A 21,832-nucleotide genomic window follows, 5' to 3' on the forward strand; every position below is an offset into this window, starting at 1 on the left:
GCCTAGGGAAACACTGTCGTCTCTTTACAGTCTTCAATAATCCAACAGCCTACAGCTCATCATTGTCAACCCCTTCAATCTTCACCAACTCCGTCTCAAAAATCAATGTCGCGCCCCCAGGAATAGGCCCGATCCCGCGCTCTCCATACCCATACTCAGGCGGGATCGTCAGCGTCCGCTTCTCTCCCACACACATATCCAAAAGGCCTTCATCCCATCTAGAGAATAGAATAAACCCATGTGTCAGCCACTGCTCCCCTGAAACAAAGGTCCCGGGAAACCAGAAGTAAGAAGACTCACCCCTTAATGACCCGCCCCGCACCAAGCTTGAACTTCAACGGCTGGTTGCGACCATAGCTCGAGTCGAACTCAGAACCATCCGCCGCGAGCGTGCCCCGGTAGTGCATATGGACTGTATCGCCCTTTGTGGTCTTGCGGTTGCATTCGACCTCGTGGGTTTTCTCGATGCCGAGGTCGGCGGAGAGGGCGAGGGTGGTGAGGGAGAGGAGGAGGGCGGAGATAAGAGGAATACGCATTTTGAATATTATAGATGATTCGAATGGAGGAATTGAAATTGACTGAAGAAGATACCGGGATGTAGAGGAATTGGAGCGTTGCTGTGGTTGGGTCGGCTGTTGTTGGGCGGATGTGCTCTCCAAATGGAGGCAACGTGGTTAGATGGCGATCTGCCGGAGTTTGCTTAGTATGCGGCGCTCCGTCGACGACTCAAACGTACCACCCATGAAGCATGTTTGAAGATTGTGACTTTGTTGTTTCCTCTACAGTCCGACATGTTGAGCAAATTTTCATATTAGGTCGAAATGAAATACCGCCACTTCTCTATGGGTAACCCGGCCAGGTAGGTGAACTTGAAGCAAATAAGATTATTTGGATATGATCTATATACATATACACAGAGCCAATGTTGTTGACAGTCATGTAGCCAGAGCGAGATTAAGCCCATTTCCCAAGCAAAGCCATCAGCAACGCACCCAGACATAATAGACCAAACGCTGCAAGAACAGTTCGGATCGGTGCCTTGCGCATCGATGGACTGAACATGAACTCATGAGCCATGAGCTCCACAAGAGCCGTGTAGATGAGGATACCGGCAGAAATGGAGTCGAAAACTCCGTTGACGATGAGAGTGGTGTAACCTTCGGGGGGGTAGCTGTTACGGACCCCCAGTCCGATAGCAATGGCAATAGGCGTGGAGAGGCCGTATGCAACTCCGAGTATGTAGGGAGTAAAGCGTTTTGAGCGGGGCCAAGGGGTCGTTGCCAGGCGGGAACCCAGACCCAGACCTTCGAAGGTTTGGTGGAAGACCAAGACAATGTAGAGCGTGATGAATTCTTCTCCAGATACCGCCAAGGTCAGGCCAATGAAGATCGAATGGAAGATGATACCAAACTCCAGAATGAAAATCGATGTCAACTGAGCGGAATAGTCCTCAAGTGAGGAGATCTTTTCACCCAGCTCGGTGTCATGATGCTCTCGGGAGTGACCGAGATGATCCTCTCCGGGCATGTGGCTTTTGGGGTCGACGGTTGCGGGCGGGGCGTCAAGAGATTGATGCGCATGATCGTCATGTCCCAAATCACCCAAGTGGCTATGACCAAAGCGTGCGTACCGCATCACCATCAACTCAACGAAGAACAGCACAACAATGGTCATGAGGATGATACCTTCGACCCATGAGTATTCAGTGATCGGACCCGTGAGACACGGATTAGTCAATGCCTCTTCTGCTGGGGCCAAAAGATGGATGAAGGCGGTAGCAATAATGACACCCGAGCCAAAGTACTTCGCAACGAAAAATGCGCGTCTGAGAAACTTAGAGGTGCCAAAATTCCGTGCAAAGACCGGAAACACAGCACCCAGCATCGAGCCGACCATAATCACGAAGATGGACGATATACGCAAGCCCATGCGCCCGTCGTACTCGTTCCCGGTATTACAAGAAGGTGTGGCGCCCGTCTCCGGGTCGCGCACCAGAAGAGTGTGAAGGCCTTGCATGATGGTTTTCCGTGCGACCTAGAAGGCGAATCGAAAGAGCCACTGGAAGTATAGACAGGTATCGCAGCCCGACCAGCGACTTCAAACAGCACGGACCACTTCCGAGCTATGAATGAGTGGGATGGAAGAGAAAGGTGCACAGATCAGATCACTCAAGGGATCGACACAGGCGAAAGCCCAATCAAATCAAGGCAGAAGATGGACAAGGGATTCCACGAAGCACGAAACACGTGGAAATAAGCTCAGATGTAGAGAACAAGCGATCTTGTCCTTCCTTGAAGGCTTGGCCGCGACTCTTATATTTGCACCGCCTTGGATCAAGCGGGCAACAAGGTCGGAAAATTCTAATCGCAATCCTCAAGGTCCCTACAGAATTCACTTAGACTGAGTACTAAGGCTGCTTAGCCTGTGACAAGAGCGAGGTCAGAGGCTTGACCGTCGTGTATTCGCTGACAGTCAAGACGGCAGCAGGGATTTTGAATCCGCAATTGAGGACCTTGGTAGCACGGCGACAGACCAGCAGGCAACCAGAGATTCCGCTATCCCCAATGAATCGTCCGTATGGGAGATGAGATATCCGATGATGGACTCTCGTTGCCGATTACCAAATTTACCGCGAAGACAGACGAGAAACCTCTGAGATGGGGATAGGTTCGTCGAGGAAGTGTACGCAGTACGGACGGTGAGAATTGATGGTTGGAAAGAGGTCCATAGTGACAGTATATCTCCCACATCACTCTGAATCATCTACCTCGTTAGCGGGAGTGGTCTTTGATGGGGACCTTGGGAGAAAGCGGTTCCGCAAACCTTTGGTAACGAGCGAACAGACGTCAACGACGAAGAGTTTTCGTCCCGCCGTGAGGACCTTGGGAGCACGCCAACCCCCATTTCCACTGCTGCTGATTGGCAGCGGCATGCGGGATTATGTCACGTGAACAACCTTATAGCCGCATGGAGTCCAGCCCAGAACAATTAATTACCTTCCACATGGGGATCCTTGTTGTATGCATGGGCAACTCGAAGTCCTCACCGGATGAAATAGGAAATCAAAACGATATCGAGACTATACCATCTAAGGAGTAGAATGATCAGAGGAGTCGTTGTGATCCAATTTAAGGAAGAGTTGTAGGAAAGAGATGTGGCATATGTACAACACATATAGTAGGCGGTGTGCGGTCAGAGGAGGAGGTGGAATCGATATCCGCCATCATTCGTAGGTTTACGGAGTTCTCCGTGCAAGGTCTTGCTCAGGGAAGCGAGGAGAGGGATAGCTTTGCGGAACGTGATACTGTTCGGAAGGGGTCGCCTGCAGAGTATGAAGCTGAATTTGTTATAGTGACTGCGGTGGTGGTATATCACACGTCAGTATGAACTTCATAGTACACCCAACTTTCCGATAATCGGCGTCTGTCGAACCATCGGTTAATTCAGAGCAAACGGCCTAGACTACTGGCTGCATGGAGGACAATCCTGGCAAAGAGCAGACTCGTGAGTTTCGGACATGGGGATGTCTGGACCCTCAATCAGCCGATGTCAGTATGGAAGCCACAAGGGCTTGCCCAAAGAAATAATGGCACGTAATAGGGCCGATGATTCCTATGTCTCTACCTCTCTACAGATCCAGAAGATGTGGAATTCTGACGCTACCAGAACACCAGGTGGAAGAGATGGATATTCTGATGTTTGGAAGCGTGAGGACCATGATTGGAGCTACTGGCGAGGCTTATTCTGCCTGCCCATTCCATTGCCTTAATGATGGGTCACGTGTTCATTCAAGTCCGGCACGCTTTACTGACAACCATCTTTATCGTGTCACTCGCAACTTTGTGGTAGCATAGGCCTCCCTTTATCTTCGAGGGTCTTTGTAACGACGAAATTCAGCGTGGACAGATGCAGTTGGTCAACTGATTGTGACGTCAATCCTTCCACATCAGCATGGCACCTGTTCGGCGATACCTTCGAATCAGCAGATACTCTGTCCTTGAATGTCGAATCTATCTCGAGAATCCATTAGATTCTCGGTGGCTTCTTGATAGCCGAGACCCTGTACTCCCCCGGATATTCGCCGCCATTCGTCCGTTGGTGCTACCAAAGTTACGAGAGGAAAATGAAAGGCTGTACGCTAGGAAGAAAGGGAAGCCGGTCAAAGATGTGATAGCTGAAGGTACTGTGGGCTTTCTATTTTGGGAATAGTGGACATCGGGTGATTATTGACTCTAATGCAGATGAGTTCGAGGTCGCCTTATTCCTTCGCGAATCTCGCACACGCCACTCACTCTTGACTCGGCACAAGACCTTTGAGGACGCCAGAGACACGACAGACATTCCCGTGATTCGGTCCGAAGGAGGCGGCGACAAGATCTTAGTTGAGAGTGACAGTGAAGCTGACACCGATCTGCGCGATATTCCGCAAGCGAACACAAGCGACGCCAATGGCAAGCGCCGCCGAGGGATGGACGCCCAGAGCGCGGGTGGACAACGCACGTCAAAGCGCCAGAAAGAAACTGATTCGCCTCTGGAGCTTAGTGCTAATGGCGATGACAAGAAGCTAGGATTCCGGACACAGTACGAAGGATTCAATATCTACGGTTGGGTTCTATGTCTGCTGGTGACGCGAAAGGGCGATAAGGCGAGAGCACGGCCAGCCGCTTCTGATACTTCACGTCAGGCGCTAATGGAAGAGTGGATTTCCACTCAAGCTCAGGGGGACTTGGACGAAGGTTGAAGCTTGTCCGATATTCTCAGGGGGTTTCTTTGGCAGCGAGACATGTTCCGTGAAAATGTGGCCCTGGGTGACATTCAAGGTAGCAAGGGGTTGCCCCTTTCTATCTGCTCCCTTTGCCATCAATACGGAGATCGAAAGCGACAACGTCATCTGCTACGTACTCATTGAAACCGGCACGAATCGTGCCACCGCAGTGTCTCATGACGATGACACATGAAACATGGGCCGTTACCTCGAGATCGGTGCCGGCAGCTAGGGTTTTCAAGCATACAACATGGATCACTTGAGGCAGGAGCCAAAAGGTCACTTAGACTGCGACCATGTTCCTGCCCACTATCGACCAAAGTGTGCGGATAGTTGCATCGCCTGGCCTGCTGTCGCATGACGAAACAGCAAACCCTGCATCTCTTGTCAACCAATTAGCATGCGTCTCAGAGCAGCAATTACTCAATTTTGCCTCTGTTGAGAGGTTTGCATTTCGCAGGCATTGAGATTCATATGCAAGTGTTTTAGTTGGTAGCACAGCATGATTGCCTTGCGCAGCATGATTTGGGATCGCCTTACGCATGATGCCAATACCGGTTCTCCGGTGGGGTCTCGAACAAGAGGTTTGTAGCTATATTGAAATGTACTACCTCTTGTTATTGTTGCGTTCCTTCTAGTCAAGCCACCCCACCGGAATTAAGCTTGGATTGCCATCCGCAGCCATCACCAGTTCGCCCCTGGTACATGGTATTGATTTAGAGTTTAGATTCCGCTTGTTCAATCAGTATCTATCTTTCTCTTGGACGGATATTCTGATGACAATCTGGCCAACCATCATGATGCCGCGAAGTAATCTGTAATGTCCACATCCAAGACTATAACTATGGAGAAAGGGGAGATTTGGAGCTCTACGGAGTATGGCTCTCGACAACATAGGAACAGTTGGTCCTTGGAACCAGGTCGCAGCCATTGCGAAACAAGACATTCCTTCGGGCCATCTCCGTTCCAAGTTCATGCGTTCGATCTCCGGGCCTTGTCTCCGGGCCTTCCTGGCTTACCAGTTATTACCGCTCACCAGTTCATGGCGAAGTGAAAGCGGACACCTGACGTATCTAATTCCCCGTCGACAAGATGCCTGTGGGGGTTTGAAGTATCATTATTCCAATTTCGACTGTCGGACATTGATGGTCTCATGCGTAAGGTGTATAGTCCATCAACAATCCTGGTCACAGATCACTACTCCGTCTCATTGATGAACAACCGATGATGATCATGGTTTGACGTCAGAACGGCTTGGTGATCATGTGTCGGTTTTTGGTTCGTAGACCGACTATCTACTCCATACTCAGAGAATTCTCCTATCCGCCCATCCCGACGGAAAGTGTAGGGTGGATCACTTGCTGCAGAATTCAGCTAGTCTCGTGACCAACGAACGAAGGAAGCTACTAGTCTCATGAGCTGAGCCCACTTGGCGAGCATTTAGCAGTTTTAGCATAGCAGACACTCAGTAAGATAGTAGGCTTTGTCTCCATTCGCAACCATGTTCAGAATATGGGACTACGGAAGCGATGGACTTGGAAGATCGTTTTGAATATGGAGTCACTATCGAGCAGTGAACCATGGATTCGGTGGTTTCTAGAAACATTCCAGAGTAAAAAAGGACAGGAGACTCCGACACTAAGGGTCTGGAGAATCGCAAACGGACGTGAAACACATGAATATCGGTGGGTAATCATGCTGAGATTTTGTCGGTACCGATGACTACTCTGGGTACTAGCTACATGGAATCAATAATTTTCAAACGGGAATTTATGGTATACCTAGTCTCTAGTGGCAGGGCCCTGAGTGCGACTGGGAATGGCGTAATTTTTCGATAGAGAGACTACATAAACAAAAGATACTCTGTATACCGGAAAGGAATCTGAGTCCATTTGCATTGTCCATACAATTGCTAATAGAAACGCAAAGCCATAGTTATCTGATAGCCCTGTTGTTGGCCAAGTTAGCCGAGATATTAGACCAAGTCCTGCATAACGATGATAGTGTATTATTCCATATGAAATTGTGCGTCTTTGAAGCTAATCCCCCCGGCTGAAGACCATCTAAGACTCCGGCCTATTAGGAGCAGACTAAAATGCTAAGTGTCAATCTAACTCCCAACGGTGCGGAATGAACCCCCCAAGAGTGGATGTCTTCAGTCCAATCTTGAACGAGGAAGTGCTCGGTCCCTGATTCTTTCCCTTGTTCCAAACTTTCTGATCCATAGGAATCGATCGAGATGTCCGGTTTTTACCTTTTTCATTTCTTCCTCCCCTTTTACGAAGTATTGGTGTGTTACAGAGTAGCCTAAGGACTTAAAAGGATCCACTGGAGACTATCAGGCTGAGACTCAGCCACAGCGCAGGATCCGAAAGCGGACTCGGATTCGATGCGATTAAGCATGACTTGGAACAGATTGAGCTCGAATATTCCGTAGATACATACTCCGTACTTTTAATAGAGATTACAAAGCTATGGGATATTAATGGCTGCGCAACCGAGGAAATTCGGAGTGAGACGAACTTCCGAAAAGGGTAAATGTTTATGAGACAATACTACGGAGTACCCTCCGTTCCTGATTAACAGGCTGTTCCACGCACAAGGTAGAGTGGCAACTTGCTGAAATGGGAGCTGCATGCGGTAGAACTATTAACCCAAGTATGATTGTTTCATGTAGAATCAACCGCGTAAATATCGATGGATCGACTACGGAGTACATTGACCCATTGGTCGTCTGTAAAACGCCTATGGACATTTGCAGTATCTCAATATCTACTCCATACCAAGAACAAAGCAACGAATTTCCTAAGCGAGCTGATCCGGAGGCGCAATAGTAGTGACTTGCAGAATGGTCTAATCTCTTGTGCATCTTGCTAGTTAACTACAAGCTGCAGAAGATCCTCCTGCCCGTCTTGCAGAGAAGGCACTAACAGGGATGATAGCAACATTAATTAAAAGTGCCTTGGTTTTACCCTTGAAGATGTCTTGCGACTACACAGATTTAGGTATCTCGATGACTGGTAATGTTGCATTATGGTGCCACAAATCTAGTTCGCGGGGCGTACGCCTGTACAGCCTGCAGGATTTAATATCGAATCAAGCACTCATTGGATGCTCTTGGCCTCTCGCAGCGGCGAACAGCTTATTGAGCCTGAGGATGGAATCGCATAGACTGAAGAAGGGGCAGCTGATGCGCTCTTTCATTATTGATTAGCGAAGCGTTGCAGAAGTGAAGAGAACATAGTTCTTGGCCCATTGTTGGAGCCGTCGTCCTCGGGCATTAGCCACAGCGACGGAAACCAGGACTCAACGTAAATATCACCAGCGGATCATGATTCATGACCTACTGAAGAGTAATCATTAATAGTATTGATTATTAGCAGCTTGATATAACACTTGATAAGCCTGGAGTATGCGAAACACGTCAAAGGCGTATCTCCCGTCTCCCGTCTAGATGGATCCTTGAGCCCAAATTGATCATCTGCAAGGGGAATCAGATCTCGTTGGTCGATGGTGTACTTCAGCCCCTGAAAAGCTGAAACAACTTGTTCTCATGCATACAGTGGATGGTGTAACATGACGGTCTCTCCATGGTATTTCGTAACAGTGTAACGTATCTTTACGGGGCACATCTCCCCTGGGATGCCAAAGTTTGAGACAGTTGACCTGTCGAATCTCCAGATTTACTTCAATAGAACGGGTAGTACCCCTGATCATCCCTGCAAGGGATTAGAGGTGACACTGATCTTCTCAACGATCATGCCAGACATGGTCAAGTTAAGACAAACTGGAAATGTTGAAGGCCTGAAATGGATGGTTTGGTGGTGGCTCGGTTCATCTCCAATTCCGGGGTTTCTGACTGGGGGGTTCGGCTATGAGGCTACGACTCTATGACTCTATGACTCTATGACTCTATGACTCTATGACTCTATGACTCTATGACTCCATGATGACAGAGATTTGATCGTCAGCCTCCGTCTTCCTGATGGTCCGATAGACAAATCAACTTGGCTGCCTGGATACTACCGCCAGGCTTTACTATTTTGAGGGCCAGCCTTGCCGAGGAATGGTCTTGAGGGCGTTTGGATGATTGGATTGAATTACCATCAGGATTCTATTCCCTCCCTAAAGGATCTGCGACTTCCCACGTGTCTGCCGMCTCCAGGTCTGTGAGCCTATTATGATTTGCTGCAATGTGCCCGAAAGACCTGTCGATTACAAGTTGCATATTGATGGATGCATGGACATCGGACTATTGATAGCACTGATGCGATATGATTTGAGTCATTCGGCTGACGAATGCTCATCTTATTGATTCTACTGCGGACGACTTCCCGTATCTTCCTTGCCTGTACTTACGTAATAACAGGTAATGATGTTGAAAGAATGATGCGCAGCTGAATTTCCTTTGTATTCTGTAAGCCCAGATACGCCGAGCCATGGCCCATGCCGCGGAATTTCGGAAGACAAAGAAGTTCAGGAACAGGGAAAAGAAAAATAAAGCCGAGTAACATACAAAGAGACGAACATTGGAGAATGGATCCTCAAATTTGCCACTGTGGTCTCTTTACTCCTTAAACAACCAATCTTCTACCGTAGTTAGTTAATAGTAATATTACCTTTTGATGGACCAGTCGCACAGTGTAGTGGGACGTGGACTGGAAAGGGGTAAAATTTGGCGGTGAGCAATCCCCAGAGGATGAAGCAGTGGGCCCGGACGGGAGGAGCTTCTAGAAAATTTCCTTCGAATTTCCGATTGGGGTAATTGACCCATTACCATATGGCAGAACAATGGCAGAGCTGGACGACGAGTCCATCTAGTGTAACCACCGTCAGAAAACGAACTATTCCGTACCTACGTCAGTATCTGACCGTTCCATGTGGGGCTCAGTTCCTCTTCATGGCAGGGAGGTCCTTTATGTTTGATTATTTTATTTGTATTTTTTTACTTTTGATTTTTCTCTCAGCTTTGGTTCTAATTGATTATGGTAGCCTTTTTTTTTTTTGTTGATGCCCATAATTCCGAATTAAAATTAAAATAAAATAAATCCTAAATGAAAATTAAAAGCGAGGATCACTGATTGCGAGCCCTATATTAAGCAGTGCCTGACCTCGTCTTCGGAATTTACCATTCCATCTCCAAACTTCAAAGCCCTCAAGCATAAATTCTCGTGTGGTCTTCTACCTTATACCAGAAACACCTCACCGTCGAACCTCCATTTAATGCTGATCCATCAATATCCAAGCCCATCAACATCCCATAACCGACTCATCAACATGCCTTCCATCGGTGGTACCGCTTCTCAATTCCCTCCCTGCCCTGGCCCTCCGCCAAAGGGTCCTCTGCCTCCTCTTCCCAAATAAACGATATTGGGGGCCCTTTAACGAATTTGATGACCTTGCGCCTTCGAGCGGCTCCTCCACGGCCTTCAATTCCCGTCGTGCGAATGGTTACTACAACACACCGACTCGAGACGCTCATGAGCTGGGAGGTTACAGCCTCTGGCATGGATATCACGACTTCAACTCAGTTTTGGCTCTAATACACTTCTTCGGACGATATGCCCTTCACTCGACCAACCCTACTCATACTTTGGACCAATATCCAACCATTCTAATCCACGGAGAACCTCCGACCTTCTTGGCTTGATTCTGCAACAACCACAGTTGCGGAAATTTGGCTTAATTCTTCTATACTATTTCTTCCTGGAGACATGCGCAGGCGCATTGTTTCCTATTCTACCACGCTTATTCGATCTCAATTGCGGCGTGGGTAGCTAATCGATCAGCGCACACCGCCCGGCATCTTACATCAAAATGCTATCAACATGCTGCTGAAATGATTGACCCCACTTCGAATTATCAGCGGCATTGTCGGCAAGACCAAACCCCGCAAAGCAAACTCGAGACATGGTCAAGAATTTGAAATTGTCTCAAATGTAAAGGGGTGCCTGAACTCTGGACCTAAGCTCCGGGATTTCCGCCAAATCCATGCTGCAGCATGGAGGCTTGGATCTCCTGATCGCCCGGACGGTGTCAAAGCGTCTTTGCAATAAGGGCTACTACCAATGTTTGAGTGAACTTCTTCAACTTGGACTTCGCTTTTAATTCTGGGAGACTTCCTTTTCGATTCCTTTTCATTTTCTTCTTGATTCTTATTCAGATGCTCTACCCTACGTGGGAGCCTGACTTTTTTTTTTTCTGTTTCTTTGAGCCCAATGGCATGTACTATAGACCTAATATACCCACATCGCATTGTTACCAGTGTTTGGATACAGTTAATAATGATACATTTTCGTCAAGTGACTTCGTTTCTTCCTAATCGTCTTATGATTGTGCTGCCTCGTAGAACTTGCTGATTATGTCTCATAATGACAACATCGACTCCGCGTTGTGCAATTGTAAGTTTCACTAAGAGGATTAGTGGTTGATTGGCCCAGACAAAGAGGTACACATGCACCAAGAGACGTTGAATCTGGATGGGTGACTTCAATAGTGTCCCTGATCCCTGTCAATACTTACCACTCCTATACATTTTATTGAATCACAAGGCAAGGCAACGGCTGATTGATGACTCAACTCCCCTCCATTATCGCATGTCGACCTTGAGTGCCTGCTATTCTTATCACCATCGCCCGGATATACCTTACGGACTTGCCGGGGGGCGGGGGTCCTTCCAAAGTGCCACGGAACCATATATAAGGTTGAGGACCTCCTATTTGACACAGTGCCCTAGTGGCGCAATGCTAACTATGGAAAGGCAACAAGGCGAGATCCAAATCGCCTCGATTACGAGCCTGGCTGTCCCTCGTGCGCACGGATTATCTCTACAGCCTCCAAAGCCTCCCAAGCATTCCCCTGGGCCATGGCGGTGCCAAGTCCACAACTTGACAGGCACCACCCCGCCAATCTTCAGCTCTACAAGTGTCCCTGAACTCCCTGCAACTCAGCATACTCCATGTTAGCTGCATATGTGCGACATAGTACTCCGTAGTCATGGCACATTGACGCATTGATGAATCACTAACACCAATTAATCCTCATTGGGTCATGTCTTCCCGTGCCAGGTGAGACGGAGCTGAGGTAGGTCCTGAGGTATCTACCCTTAGTGGTTAGCGTTGGGAAGCGTGGTTCGGAAACAGCTCCCGTCGAATCTCTGAAGCAGGTGATAGCCCGTGCCTTGTTTTAGTCGTGTCTTGCCTTGATTTGGGAGGTGGAACATGGTACCTGGTTGGGCTGAACTTTGCCAGTAGTGCTTGGTCAACTGACACAACTGAGTCTGACACTGCGGAGATGCTTATATCATCTGTTTCATGGATGGTTGCTGACGGTAGGATAATCATTATTATGAGGTAGATATCCATTACCGCTATACTCGCCGGGTTTGGATTACGTAGATAGCTTGTACTCCGTTCTCCATAGTCATGTCACTCTCGCCCAAACGATTAAGCACATGCACAAAAGCCGTTTCATTATCTACCTATCCGGCACGGAACAAGTCCGTTTAATGGCCTTGCCTCGATGATAATAGGTGGATATGCCGAATCTTGCGTCTATATCGCGATATTTCCGACGAATCACCAATGCACCACCTTATCTCGCTTTCGCCGTTTAGCCTGAAACTGCTGATGAGGCTCAGCGGACACCGCGCGTCGTGTCATGGTGTCAGATAGAAAGCGCTCACATTATCGATCAGTAAACATCGTATACGTGAGACAGCACAATAATAGCGGGGTGAGATAGAATGCAAAAATGCATGTAATCGAGACATTATCTCACATGGCATACGAGTTTACGGCTTCTGCTGGCTTCAACTCCGGTTGCATCAAGGCCATTCCCAATCCAAGACGAAACGATGTACCGAGCCTGTGATACGTAACGCGTTGCAGTTGTGCCTGAGGCATCAATATATTTCTCCCCCCCGCACGTGATTTTACCCATCTCCAACTCGCCGTCACTCGAATTTCCTAGGCGCCTGCTTCCCCGACAAGCACAATGGTTCTGGAACTTCATGTCTGGGGTCCGGCCTTTTCATTGCCCTCGATCGAGGCGCAATGTCTTGCTACCATTGCTTATTTTTCCCTCGCAGTGCCCAAGGACGCGTGGGTGCTGATTGCGAGCAGCGATCCTTCCGTGTCTCCGACTAGTATGTTGACCCGATGGCAATTGCGTGTATTCGAGATCGCAGTGATATTGGGATTGGGAGACCTGATATGCTGATCTGTTCGCAGATGAACTACCTGCTGTGAAGAATGGGACTACGTGGGTGAGCCGGTTTCGGAATATCGTTGACTACCTGCGTCAATACTCGAACGGTGCATGGGATTTGGACAGGGAACTGAGCGGCGTTGACCGAGCGGACAATATTGCGTAAGCCTTCTCAGACGCTTCGAGTCACGGTGGCGTTCATAGAATTGACAGCTTGCAGGTTTTCGTCCTTTATAGAATCCCGCGGTCAGCCCCTCCTCGACCTGTCTCTCTGTGTCTCCAGCGAAAACTACTACAACCGGACCTCCCCCGCCTACGGCGCCATTCTGCAGTGGCCGAATCAATGGATCATCCCTCCGAGGCTGCGCTCGGCCGCAAAGAGCCGTACAGAACACCTGGGCCTCTCATCGCTAGACCTCCAGGCGATGGAAGACCAACGGAAACGCGAACATTCGGCCGCCGTCGCTGCAGGCCAGATACCCAAGAACCTCGTCCAACGGCCACGGGACACAGTCTCAAGTCTTCTGGGAAAGACCCCCCAGCAAAACCAATTCAAGCTGGAGGCCCTCACGGCGGAGCTATTTGAGCCCCTCGAGGAGATTCTAGGCCAGAAAACCTACCTTATCTCCGGCGGCGGCGCAACAAGCGTCGACTGTCTCGCGCTCGGCTACCTCGCCCTCATCCTCATCCCGGACCTACCGTACTCGTTCCTCCGCAACGCGATGCAAACCAAAGCCCCGCGACTCTCGACATACACTGAGCGCCTGCGCCAGCGCTGCTACGGCACCGTCGACGTCGAGGTCGCCCATGCCTTTGATGAGGCACGGAAGTCTATTACCGATGCCGCGCCGTTGCCCTGGCAGCCTCCGCAGCGCGCCAATCTCGCCACAGTCTGCAGCACGCTCCTCAACAACCTCGCCGACGCAACCCCGATCCTCAAAGATATCCGCTCCAGCGAGCGCTTACGGCAGGCGGCGCAGTCGCCTGATTCGGGGTTGTCAGGGATAGAGAGCCGCGCCTTGTCAGAGTACGCTACCGGGCACAAGAAAGACATGCTTGTCTCCATCGCGGCAGTGGCGGGCGGCGTTGCCGCGCTAATCGGATACATGGTGCATGTGGGATTTCTCGAAATCAGTTTCGGGGGCGAAGAGGGGCCAGGGGAGGAGGAAAAGCAAGAGGGACAGGAGGAGGGAGGTTCGGAATTCGCGCTCCCTGAGCTGCCCACGTCGGTCTCTGCCACCGAGTTCCTGGGAATTTGAATCAATCGCCGCGTAGCCCGCTGCGTGCTGTATTATTAGATACCTTGGGTTTAGTCTGGATAGACCATCTACATTCTACTCGATCGTTTCGAAAAGGCTAATCCTCCTCGTAACACTGGGTTCAAGCTAAAGCATTGCCTTGGTCTTTCATTTACTCGGCGATCTTATGGACAGAGGTTCGTAACACTCAGCTGATTGCTAAAGATAGGACCTCTAGAGTTTGTCAACCCGAGACCCTGCGGAGTAGACGTGTATTTTTAGACCCTGGCGCTTTAGTGAGTTTCAGGTATCAGCCTGGCGGGTCGGCGAACCAATTCCGTAGAGGCCTAGACTAGACCCCAGGCGACTAAAAATTGGTTGAGTTAGGCCCTTAGGGCTCTGAAGTGAAGATACTATTTCTGGTTGCAAAATGAGCTCGGCATTTGATCAGAGCTGGACAGGCGTCAACTTTCCTAATTGGCTCGTCGTTGAATGGAAAGGGAGGCTGGTCAGCAACTCTTGAAGATGCAAGCGTGTGACAGATCAAAAGAGCGCAGAATATATACCAAGTAGATTACAATAGCTACAGACATAAAGAGGTGATGTGTACCAGATGTAAAGGAAGGGAATCAGTATGAACTATGAAACACAAGTCGACGGTGGTATAAGGTATGTACACGGAGAAAGCTGAAATCGTCAAGACTGGGATCTTGGATGCTTCTTGGAGGGCCTCGCCTGACATTGGCGGAAGGATTGGAATGTCAGAAAGGTTGTGAGACAGTTACATGCTAAGAGGACGAGGAAAAGACCCCCCAAGACAAAAGATATCATTGGTATCCAGAATGCAAGCCAAACAGAGAGGACATCACAAAAACCACGAGCAAAAAAGACATTTACTCGTTGTAGTCGATGTGGACCCTCAGACGGGTAGGGCCAGGAAGGACCTTGCCACCAATGCCATCGACATAGGCCAAATCAGCGGTGTAGGCGTCGATGACCTTGGAAAGACCGTGGGTAATGACGGAGCACAGCTCGCCGGCGTGGTTGCAGATCTTCATACCCTGGACCTCATGGCCGGCGTTCATGGCCTGGATGGCGGAAACGTCCCAGCCGGACCAGCCATGGTTGATGGTGCTGTCAAAGTCGAACTCACCCCAGGTGCAAGAGTATCCACCATACTGGTCCTTGGGCAGCTCGGTGCCCTTGGCGGCACCCCAGCCACCCTGGGAGTTCTCGTCGAAAGCCACGTACTTGGTCTCACCGGGCTGGAGGGTGATGGTCAGAGCGGAGTGACCGTACCAGCCGTTGAGGCCACCATCGGGACCGATCTTGTTCCAGAAGACGACGGTCCAGGGGTCGGTGTTGCTGCCAACAAACTGAGCGACGTGCTTGTACTTCTTGGCCTTCTCGGGGCAAACCTCGATGATGTTGCTGCCCCAAGGGATACCGACGTTGCCCTTGTAGAAGATACCGGAGCCGCTGGGCTCGGTCCTGCCACCGAAGCCCTCGGTGCAGTACTCGTCATCGGTAGGGGTGTTGATCCAGTCGACGGAGACGCCGGACGATGAAGAGCTGGGCTCCACCGTAGAAGCGGTGGGAGCGGCAGCCAAACCCTTTCTATCAGCGTTGGTGGCGGGAGTAGGCTGAGCGACGGCTTTGTCGACGGTCTTAGCCTGACCTGACCACTCGTTGATCCAAGAGACGAGAACACCGTCAATAGTAGCGTAGACGGTGTCGCCGACCGCGCGCTTCTCACCGGCATGGTGGAGGTGACGGCGCTCATGGCCGTGCATACGGGCGACCGAAGAGCCAGCGGTCAGCGCCGCGAGCAAGAGCATCGAGTTCTTGAGCTGCATTTTGAAAAAGGAGGGACTTGTGTGATTCAAGTTGGGTCAAATAGTTCGGATGAGAGTTTGATGGAAGCAAAGGGTATCACGCTGCTGGAGAGAACTAGCCCAGGGAACGCAACAATAGTACGAACGTCTTATTGACAATGAAAGAATGACTAGGAGCAAGACACGAGTAATGCTCACTTGATTGAGAGAGAATAAGACCTGAAAGGAGTGTGATTTGCGTACCCGAAGAAGGGAGAGAAAACAGACGCTGGAGAAGAGGAAAGAAAAGGAAGGGAGAGAGAGGAACGAGCGAGACCGAGAGGGGACGGGGGGGGTAATAAGAAGAGCGGCAGGGGACTGACTCGACTGGTCTGAACGGACTTCCTGTTCTGCATCCGAAATCAACTCGTTTAATGAAAAAGGGGCGATCAGGGGAAAAAGGAGCCATCCTCGCTGCTGATTGGCCGGCTAAGAGCGACGGTTCCTGAGCCTGTCAACTCGCAGCTTCAGGAGGAGCAATGATTGGCTGTGCTAACAGCATTGTATCCACATAGGACAACAGTCGAGACCCAAAATCCCTGGCGCAGGGTCGCGGAGTGCTGGCCCGTTTTATGGTACGGTATTGTAATAAGCCTGAGTAGGTTTGGTAGCCTCTTGCGTACCTACTCTGTACCTAGTTCCACTGTCATCGTGGATTTGATGATCATACTTGTCGAAAGTAAACAGCACTCAACTGATCAATGTGTCAAATAGTAATAGATCAATTGAAGTATGGCGGTGATGCATTCTTCATCGAGATCTGATGTCATTGTGGGAGATTAGATGGTTGGAATGCTGGCCACGTTCCTACACCTGACAGCCCCTATGCGCTGGTCTATCAGTCCAAATGCAGGAACAATTATGGATAATCATTGTTGAATTAAAATCTATCGGGAGAGGTAGAGATGGAAGCAATTCGCCACGTCAATATGTGACCCACGTGTTGGTAGGCTATCGGGTTCTGACAAAATGGTGCAGTAGAGAATCTCAATGTTGCTACTGCCATCATACTGTGACTGCCGGATGGTGATTGAATCATTAATTGCGACTCACTCTGCTCATCCTCCCGCAAAGCTTGGCCGGAGTCTCTTATATTAGAACGATCCCTCGTTGAAGGTATATCTAGTTACCTACCCTTTCATGCTTATATGATTGAAAATCTCTTCTTCACTCCGTTAAAAAAAATCAATACAGGATCGAATGAAGATTGGATTTGAACTCCGAAGACCCATCTAGCCAGCCTGATCTTCCATCCAGTAGAGTGCTGCATAGACTGAAGTCCCTCATATGTGGGTCGATACAAAACAGACACAGCAAATTCATCTACATCTTTATCCACCGCCAGATTCTAGAATGGCAATTGACTGTATGCGACAAATCGACAGGGACAGTAGATGTATCCATCTCCACAACTGTGTCCACTGTCCACTGTCGAATTGCCACATCCATCATTGTACAACAGGGCAGTCAGGTACACCAAGTCGTTGACTTATCCAAACTTGGACGGGCACTGCAGGACAGACCTCTCACTAACTTGTAATGATGGCATATGAGCGATATATCTGCGTTGGCCAATGCAGTCTATGTCAGCAATTTCATTTTCAATTCAACACATCATGAATTCATGATTGTGCGCGCTAGTCCTTCCAGCACCACAATTGGCGGACGCCTGCCGCCGATTGGGCGCTTAGAACTATGCTACCTACCTTAGTAAATAAACATGGTATCCGTGGACAAACTGGCCGTGGTTGACGGCGGAACCAGAGAATCTTTACCATGAACACAACCATGGCAGTCATTTCCAAGCTTGGTGTCACATGTTGTTAGGAAATTCTTTCATAGAAGTCCAACTCTCGGCGGCGGGGGCCTTCCCGAAAACTTAGATCATGTAATTTCCTTTCGGAACTCATCACCTTAGGTTGCAACTTGCAAGTGAGGACTCGTCATCAGGTTGATGATCGTTCGGAGCTGACGGCGGAAAAACTGGATCACAAAGTACAAAACGGGAAAATGTCATGTGACCTGAAGTTTCCGATTACCGAACTTGACTAAGGCGGTTATGATAGCAGGTGATTAACAGCAGTGTCGTTTGCATTCATTGAATAATGCCATAAGTCTACTCCTTATCCTCCAAGTCCACTCCGCCCTGAAATGCTGCTCCTCCTGCCTCTGCGTCCACCTTGAGACTCTCGTCCAATCCACATGTGCGGAACAGCATCTGCGGCGTCAACTCTTTGCTCAGCCCCGGCAAACCATCCCTCTTGAGTTTCTCCATACCCTCGCGGATAGAGGTCAGAGCAGGTCCAATTGCCGCAAAGGGGAAGATGATGATACGGAACCCCATCTCCTTGGCTTCATCCGCCGAGATCGACGGCGTCGCTCCATGCTCGACCATGTTCAGTAGCATGGGCCACGGCGCCAGATCCTGAACCGCCTGACGCGCCATCTCCTTGGACGAGATCCCCTCGAGGAAGCCGACGTCTGCACCCGCATCCCGCGCCGCCCGCAGCCGTGCCACGCTCTCCTCGTACCCATGGACCTGGAGCGCGTCGGTCCGCGCAATCACGACGATGTCGCTGCCCATGCGCTTCCGCGCCTGCACCGCCGCCCGGATGCGGCTCACGTACGTCTCCTTGTCTACCAGTATCTTGCCAGCGAGATGTCCGCAGCGCTTGGTCTGCACCTGATCCTCGATGTGGAAGGCGGCGACTCCCGAGCGGGAGTATTGCTCTGTTGTGCGAGCGACCATAATTGGGCCGCCGTATCCGGTATCTGCGTCGGCGATGACGGGCGTAGAGGGCGAGATGTTGGCGAGCATCTCAGCATTCGCGCGCATGTCGTTCAAGGTGCAGATACCGAGGTCGGCTTGGCCGTGGACGGAGGCTGCAGTACCGGCGCCAGTCTGGAATGATAACGCTCAGGGACCACCACAGTACAATTGTGTAAACTGAGCACTCACCATGTACAGTGCATCGAACCCCACAGACAAGGCAATCCGAGCGGAAAGACCATCGTAAACACCCGGTGCGACGATGAATGACTTGGGGTCCTCAAGAGACCGCCGGAGAGCAGTGGCTGCGGTAACAATGGGCATGGTGAAAGACCTAGGTGAAATATAAGATTCAGATATAGGTTCAGAAGTCGCTTGCTGCTGCTCGATTGATAACGGGCTATCAATAAAGCTTAGTAGCCTTAAGAGTGCGACGCGTAGCGGTAGATATAGTCTAGGGGTTGACTCCAAGGGATGTCGCACTCGACCAACACACGGTATCACCAACACACAACACAAGACACCAATCGTGTCTCTGAGACAATTTCTCTATTCCTTCCTCTTGTTGCCCTCTCTATTTATCTGTAATTTGTTCTGAAGCAAGGTCTTGCCACTGATCCGAGATCGGGAGTCGATTAATAAGCTCTCGGGATTCTCTCGGGAATTGCATTTCTATAGAGAATTCCATCTTGCAAGCGATATGGATTCGTTCAATGGCCTGGGGCTTCTAAGTAAGGTAATTGGGACGATTCTATCTAGGTATTTCTAAGCAGAGATTACATGCGTAATTTCAAGCATGTTTTAGGTCGTGAGTAGTCTAGTCAACTGCATATTAATATTTTCTGCTGAGATTTGATAAGATGAGAGTGGCCGCCACCGGTTCTTTTGCCTCTCTCAACTTTCAGTAGTACCTCCGAGTATTCTTCATTTCTCCACATTCGTCGACGATTCAATCCTTCGAAGTCGAACCTCTCCACGTCACCACCTTGAATCTGGTCCCTCACAGCATGTCTTAGCTGCATATGATTTATTTATGACACTAATCTCTTCTCTTCTTGTCATCTTTTCCTTTTCCTCTCCTAATTCCTCCCTACCATTCCGACCTCATGGCGCGCTCCGCCATTGTCCAAGAATACAATCCTCCGCCCACCTCGAATCCCACCCTGAGTGTTGATCAGAAAGTCTCCCTCGAGCGACAGACGAATGGCATCCCTCGTCCTCAAGGCTACCGAGTCTCATGGCACGCCAATCCGGCCGTGGAACCGCACCACTTTGGCCAGTCGCATCCCATGAAGCCCTGGCGACTGACTCTCACGAAGCAGCTCGTCATGGCCTACGGGATGCACCACGCCATGGACCTCTACCTGGCCCGCGCTGCGACGTACGAAGAGATGGCTGAGTTCCACCAGACGGACTACCTCGACTTCTTGAGACAGGTGATGCCCGGGGACATGGAGAATCCAGAGCAAAGCGAAAACGTTGCGCGATTCAATTTCGGCGACGACTGTCCCATCTTCAACGGGCTGTACAACTACTGCTCGCTCTACGCCGGGGGCAGCATCGACGCGGCGCGCAAACTGTGCAACAACCAGTCCGAGATCGCGGTGAACTGGTCGGGCGGCCTGCACCACGCCAAAAAGGCCGAAGCCAGCGGCTTCTGCTATGTCAACGACATCGTCCTCGGCATCCTGCAGCTGCTCCGCCACCACCCACGCGTCATGTACATCGACATCGACGTGCACCACGGCGACGGCGTCGAGCAGGCCTTCTGGTCCACCGACCGCGTCCTCACCGTCTCCTTCCACAAATACGACAAGGATAACTTCTTCCCCGGCACAGGGCCCCTCGACAGCACCGGCCCAACCCACCCGCTCAACCCCGGCGCGCACCACGCCGTCAACGTCCCCCTCAACGACGGCATCGACGACGAATCCTACATCCAGCTCTTCCGCGACATCGTCGGCGCCTGCGTAGACACCTACCGCCCCGGCGCCATCGTCCTCCAATGCGGCGCCGACTCCCTCGGCTGCGACCGTCTCGGCTGCTTCAACCTCAACGTCGGCGCCCACGGCGCCTGCGTCGCCTTCGTCAAGACCTTCGGCCTGCCCCTCCTCGTCGTCGGCGGCGGCGGCTACACCCCGCGCAACGTCTCCCGCGCCTGGGCCCACGAAACCTCCATCCTCATCGACGCCCAGGACCTCATCGACCCCAACATCCCCGACACCGTCGCCTTCCGCAACCACTTCGGCCCGGACTTCTCGCTTTTCCCGCCCCTGTCGGAAATGCGCAAGCTCGAGAACAAGAACTCCCGCCCTTACCTCGCCGGTCTCGTCCAAGCCATCCATGAGCAGCTCCGCTATATCCAGGGGGCCCCCAGTGTCCAGATGAGCTTCATCCCCCCGGATATCCTGGGTCTGCGCGAGGACACGGAGAAGGAGATCGAGGAGGCGACGGCCCAGCTGGAGGAGGACCGCGAGGACCGCGAGGGGCCCGGTAGTGCGGCGGTCAAAGGGAATCGGCGGCGGGAATTGGAGAGGGGCGCGGGATATCGGGGGGAGCTGTATTCTTGATTTGTCTTGTGTTTCATTTCTTCCTGGGCGTTTTGTATTCTATGAACTGATCTTGGGTGGTTTACTCGTTTGGATGGGCGGTGCTCTGGCGTTTGGCTCAAATTTGTTGCTCGATCTATGATATCCCAGAAGAGTTTTTCTTGTGTATTCAATTTTCTTTTTGGTTATCAGTCTCAGCCGGTGGGAAAAAAAGCAGGTCAGAAGGACCAAATCTATCATTATAGAATTAAGATACTCCCCAGCCTAACCTCCCATCCTTCTATCAGCCATATTCCAATATAGCCACATATATGAAACATTATCTTTATCTCCGGAACCTCCCGCGTCCCCAGCCGTCTCGCGCGTCAAATCTCCAAAAGGGCCTCTCGTCTTTTTATTCCCTTCGCTCCCCTGTCAAAATCAAATCG

General features: G+C 50.6%; 7 protein-coding genes across 7 annotated transcripts; 3 read left to right on the forward strand and 4 right to left on the reverse strand.

Annotated features, from left to right (window-relative positions):
* Window positions 1–49: 49 nt before the first annotated feature.
* Window positions 50–536, reverse strand: fkbp3 (peptidylprolyl isomerase family protein FPR2; the record flags this gene model as incomplete). The annotated part of the gene is made up of 2 exons (XM_043266429.1): window positions 50–218; window positions 301–536. 2 exons carry the CDS (start codon window positions 534–536, stop codon window positions 50–52), a joined length of 405 nt encoding a protein of 134 aa, XP_043122364.1.
* Window positions 537–954: 418 nt separating this feature from the next.
* On the reverse strand, window positions 955–2,016 carry zrfB (low-affinity Zn(2+) transporter ZRT2; the record flags this gene model as incomplete). Its single annotated transcript, XM_043266430.1, has 1 exon — window positions 955–2,016. One exon carries the CDS (start codon window positions 2,014–2,016, stop codon window positions 955–957), a length of 1,062 nt encoding a protein of 353 aa, XP_043122365.1.
* A 1,935-nt stretch (window positions 2,017–3,951) lies between these two features.
* Aspvir_001305 (uncharacterized protein) lies at window positions 3,952–4,741 on the forward strand (the record flags this gene model as incomplete). The annotated part of the gene is made up of 2 exons (XM_043266431.1): window positions 3,952–4,180; window positions 4,242–4,741. The coding sequence occupies 2 exons, from the start codon at window positions 3,952–3,954 to the stop codon at window positions 4,739–4,741; spliced, it is 729 nt and encodes a 242-aa protein (XP_043122366.1).
* An 8,019-nt stretch (window positions 4,742–12,760) lies between these two features.
* Window positions 12,761–14,232, forward strand: Aspvir_001306 (glutathione S-transferase family protein; the record flags this gene model as incomplete). Its single annotated transcript, XM_043266432.1, has 3 exons — window positions 12,761–12,911; window positions 12,997–13,135; window positions 13,194–14,232. 3 exons carry the CDS (start codon window positions 12,761–12,763, stop codon window positions 14,230–14,232), a joined length of 1,329 nt encoding a protein of 442 aa, XP_043122367.1.
* An 872-nt stretch (window positions 14,233–15,104) lies between these two features.
* aspf4 (allergen Asp F4) lies at window positions 15,105–16,067 on the reverse strand (the record flags this gene model as incomplete). The annotated part of the gene is made up of 1 exon (XM_043266433.1): window positions 15,105–16,067. The coding sequence occupies one exon, from the start codon at window positions 16,065–16,067 to the stop codon at window positions 15,105–15,107; it is 963 nt and encodes a 320-aa protein (XP_043122368.1).
* Window positions 16,068–18,201: 2,134 nt separating this feature from the next.
* Aspvir_001308 (isocitrate lyase/PEP mutase family protein) lies at window positions 18,202–19,179 on the reverse strand (the record flags this gene model as incomplete). Its single annotated transcript, XM_043266434.1, has 2 exons — window positions 18,202–18,987; window positions 19,045–19,179. 2 exons carry the CDS (start codon window positions 19,177–19,179, stop codon window positions 18,202–18,204), a joined length of 921 nt encoding a protein of 306 aa, XP_043122369.1.
* A 782-nt stretch (window positions 19,180–19,961) lies between these two features.
* Window positions 19,962–21,425, forward strand: hosA (histone deacetylase HOS2; the record flags this gene model as incomplete). The annotated part of the gene is made up of 1 exon (XM_043266435.1): window positions 19,962–21,425. The coding sequence occupies one exon, from the start codon at window positions 19,962–19,964 to the stop codon at window positions 21,423–21,425; it is 1,464 nt and encodes a 487-aa protein (XP_043122370.1).
* Between the last annotated feature and the right edge of the window lie 407 nt (window positions 21,426–21,832).

Source organism: Aspergillus viridinutans (assembly GCF_018404265.1).
Source record: "Aspergillus viridinutans IFM 47045 DNA, scaffold_1, whole genome shotgun sequence".
In the NCBI taxonomy this organism is placed as follows: domain Eukaryota; kingdom Fungi; phylum Ascomycota; class Eurotiomycetes; order Eurotiales; family Aspergillaceae; genus Aspergillus; species Aspergillus viridinutans.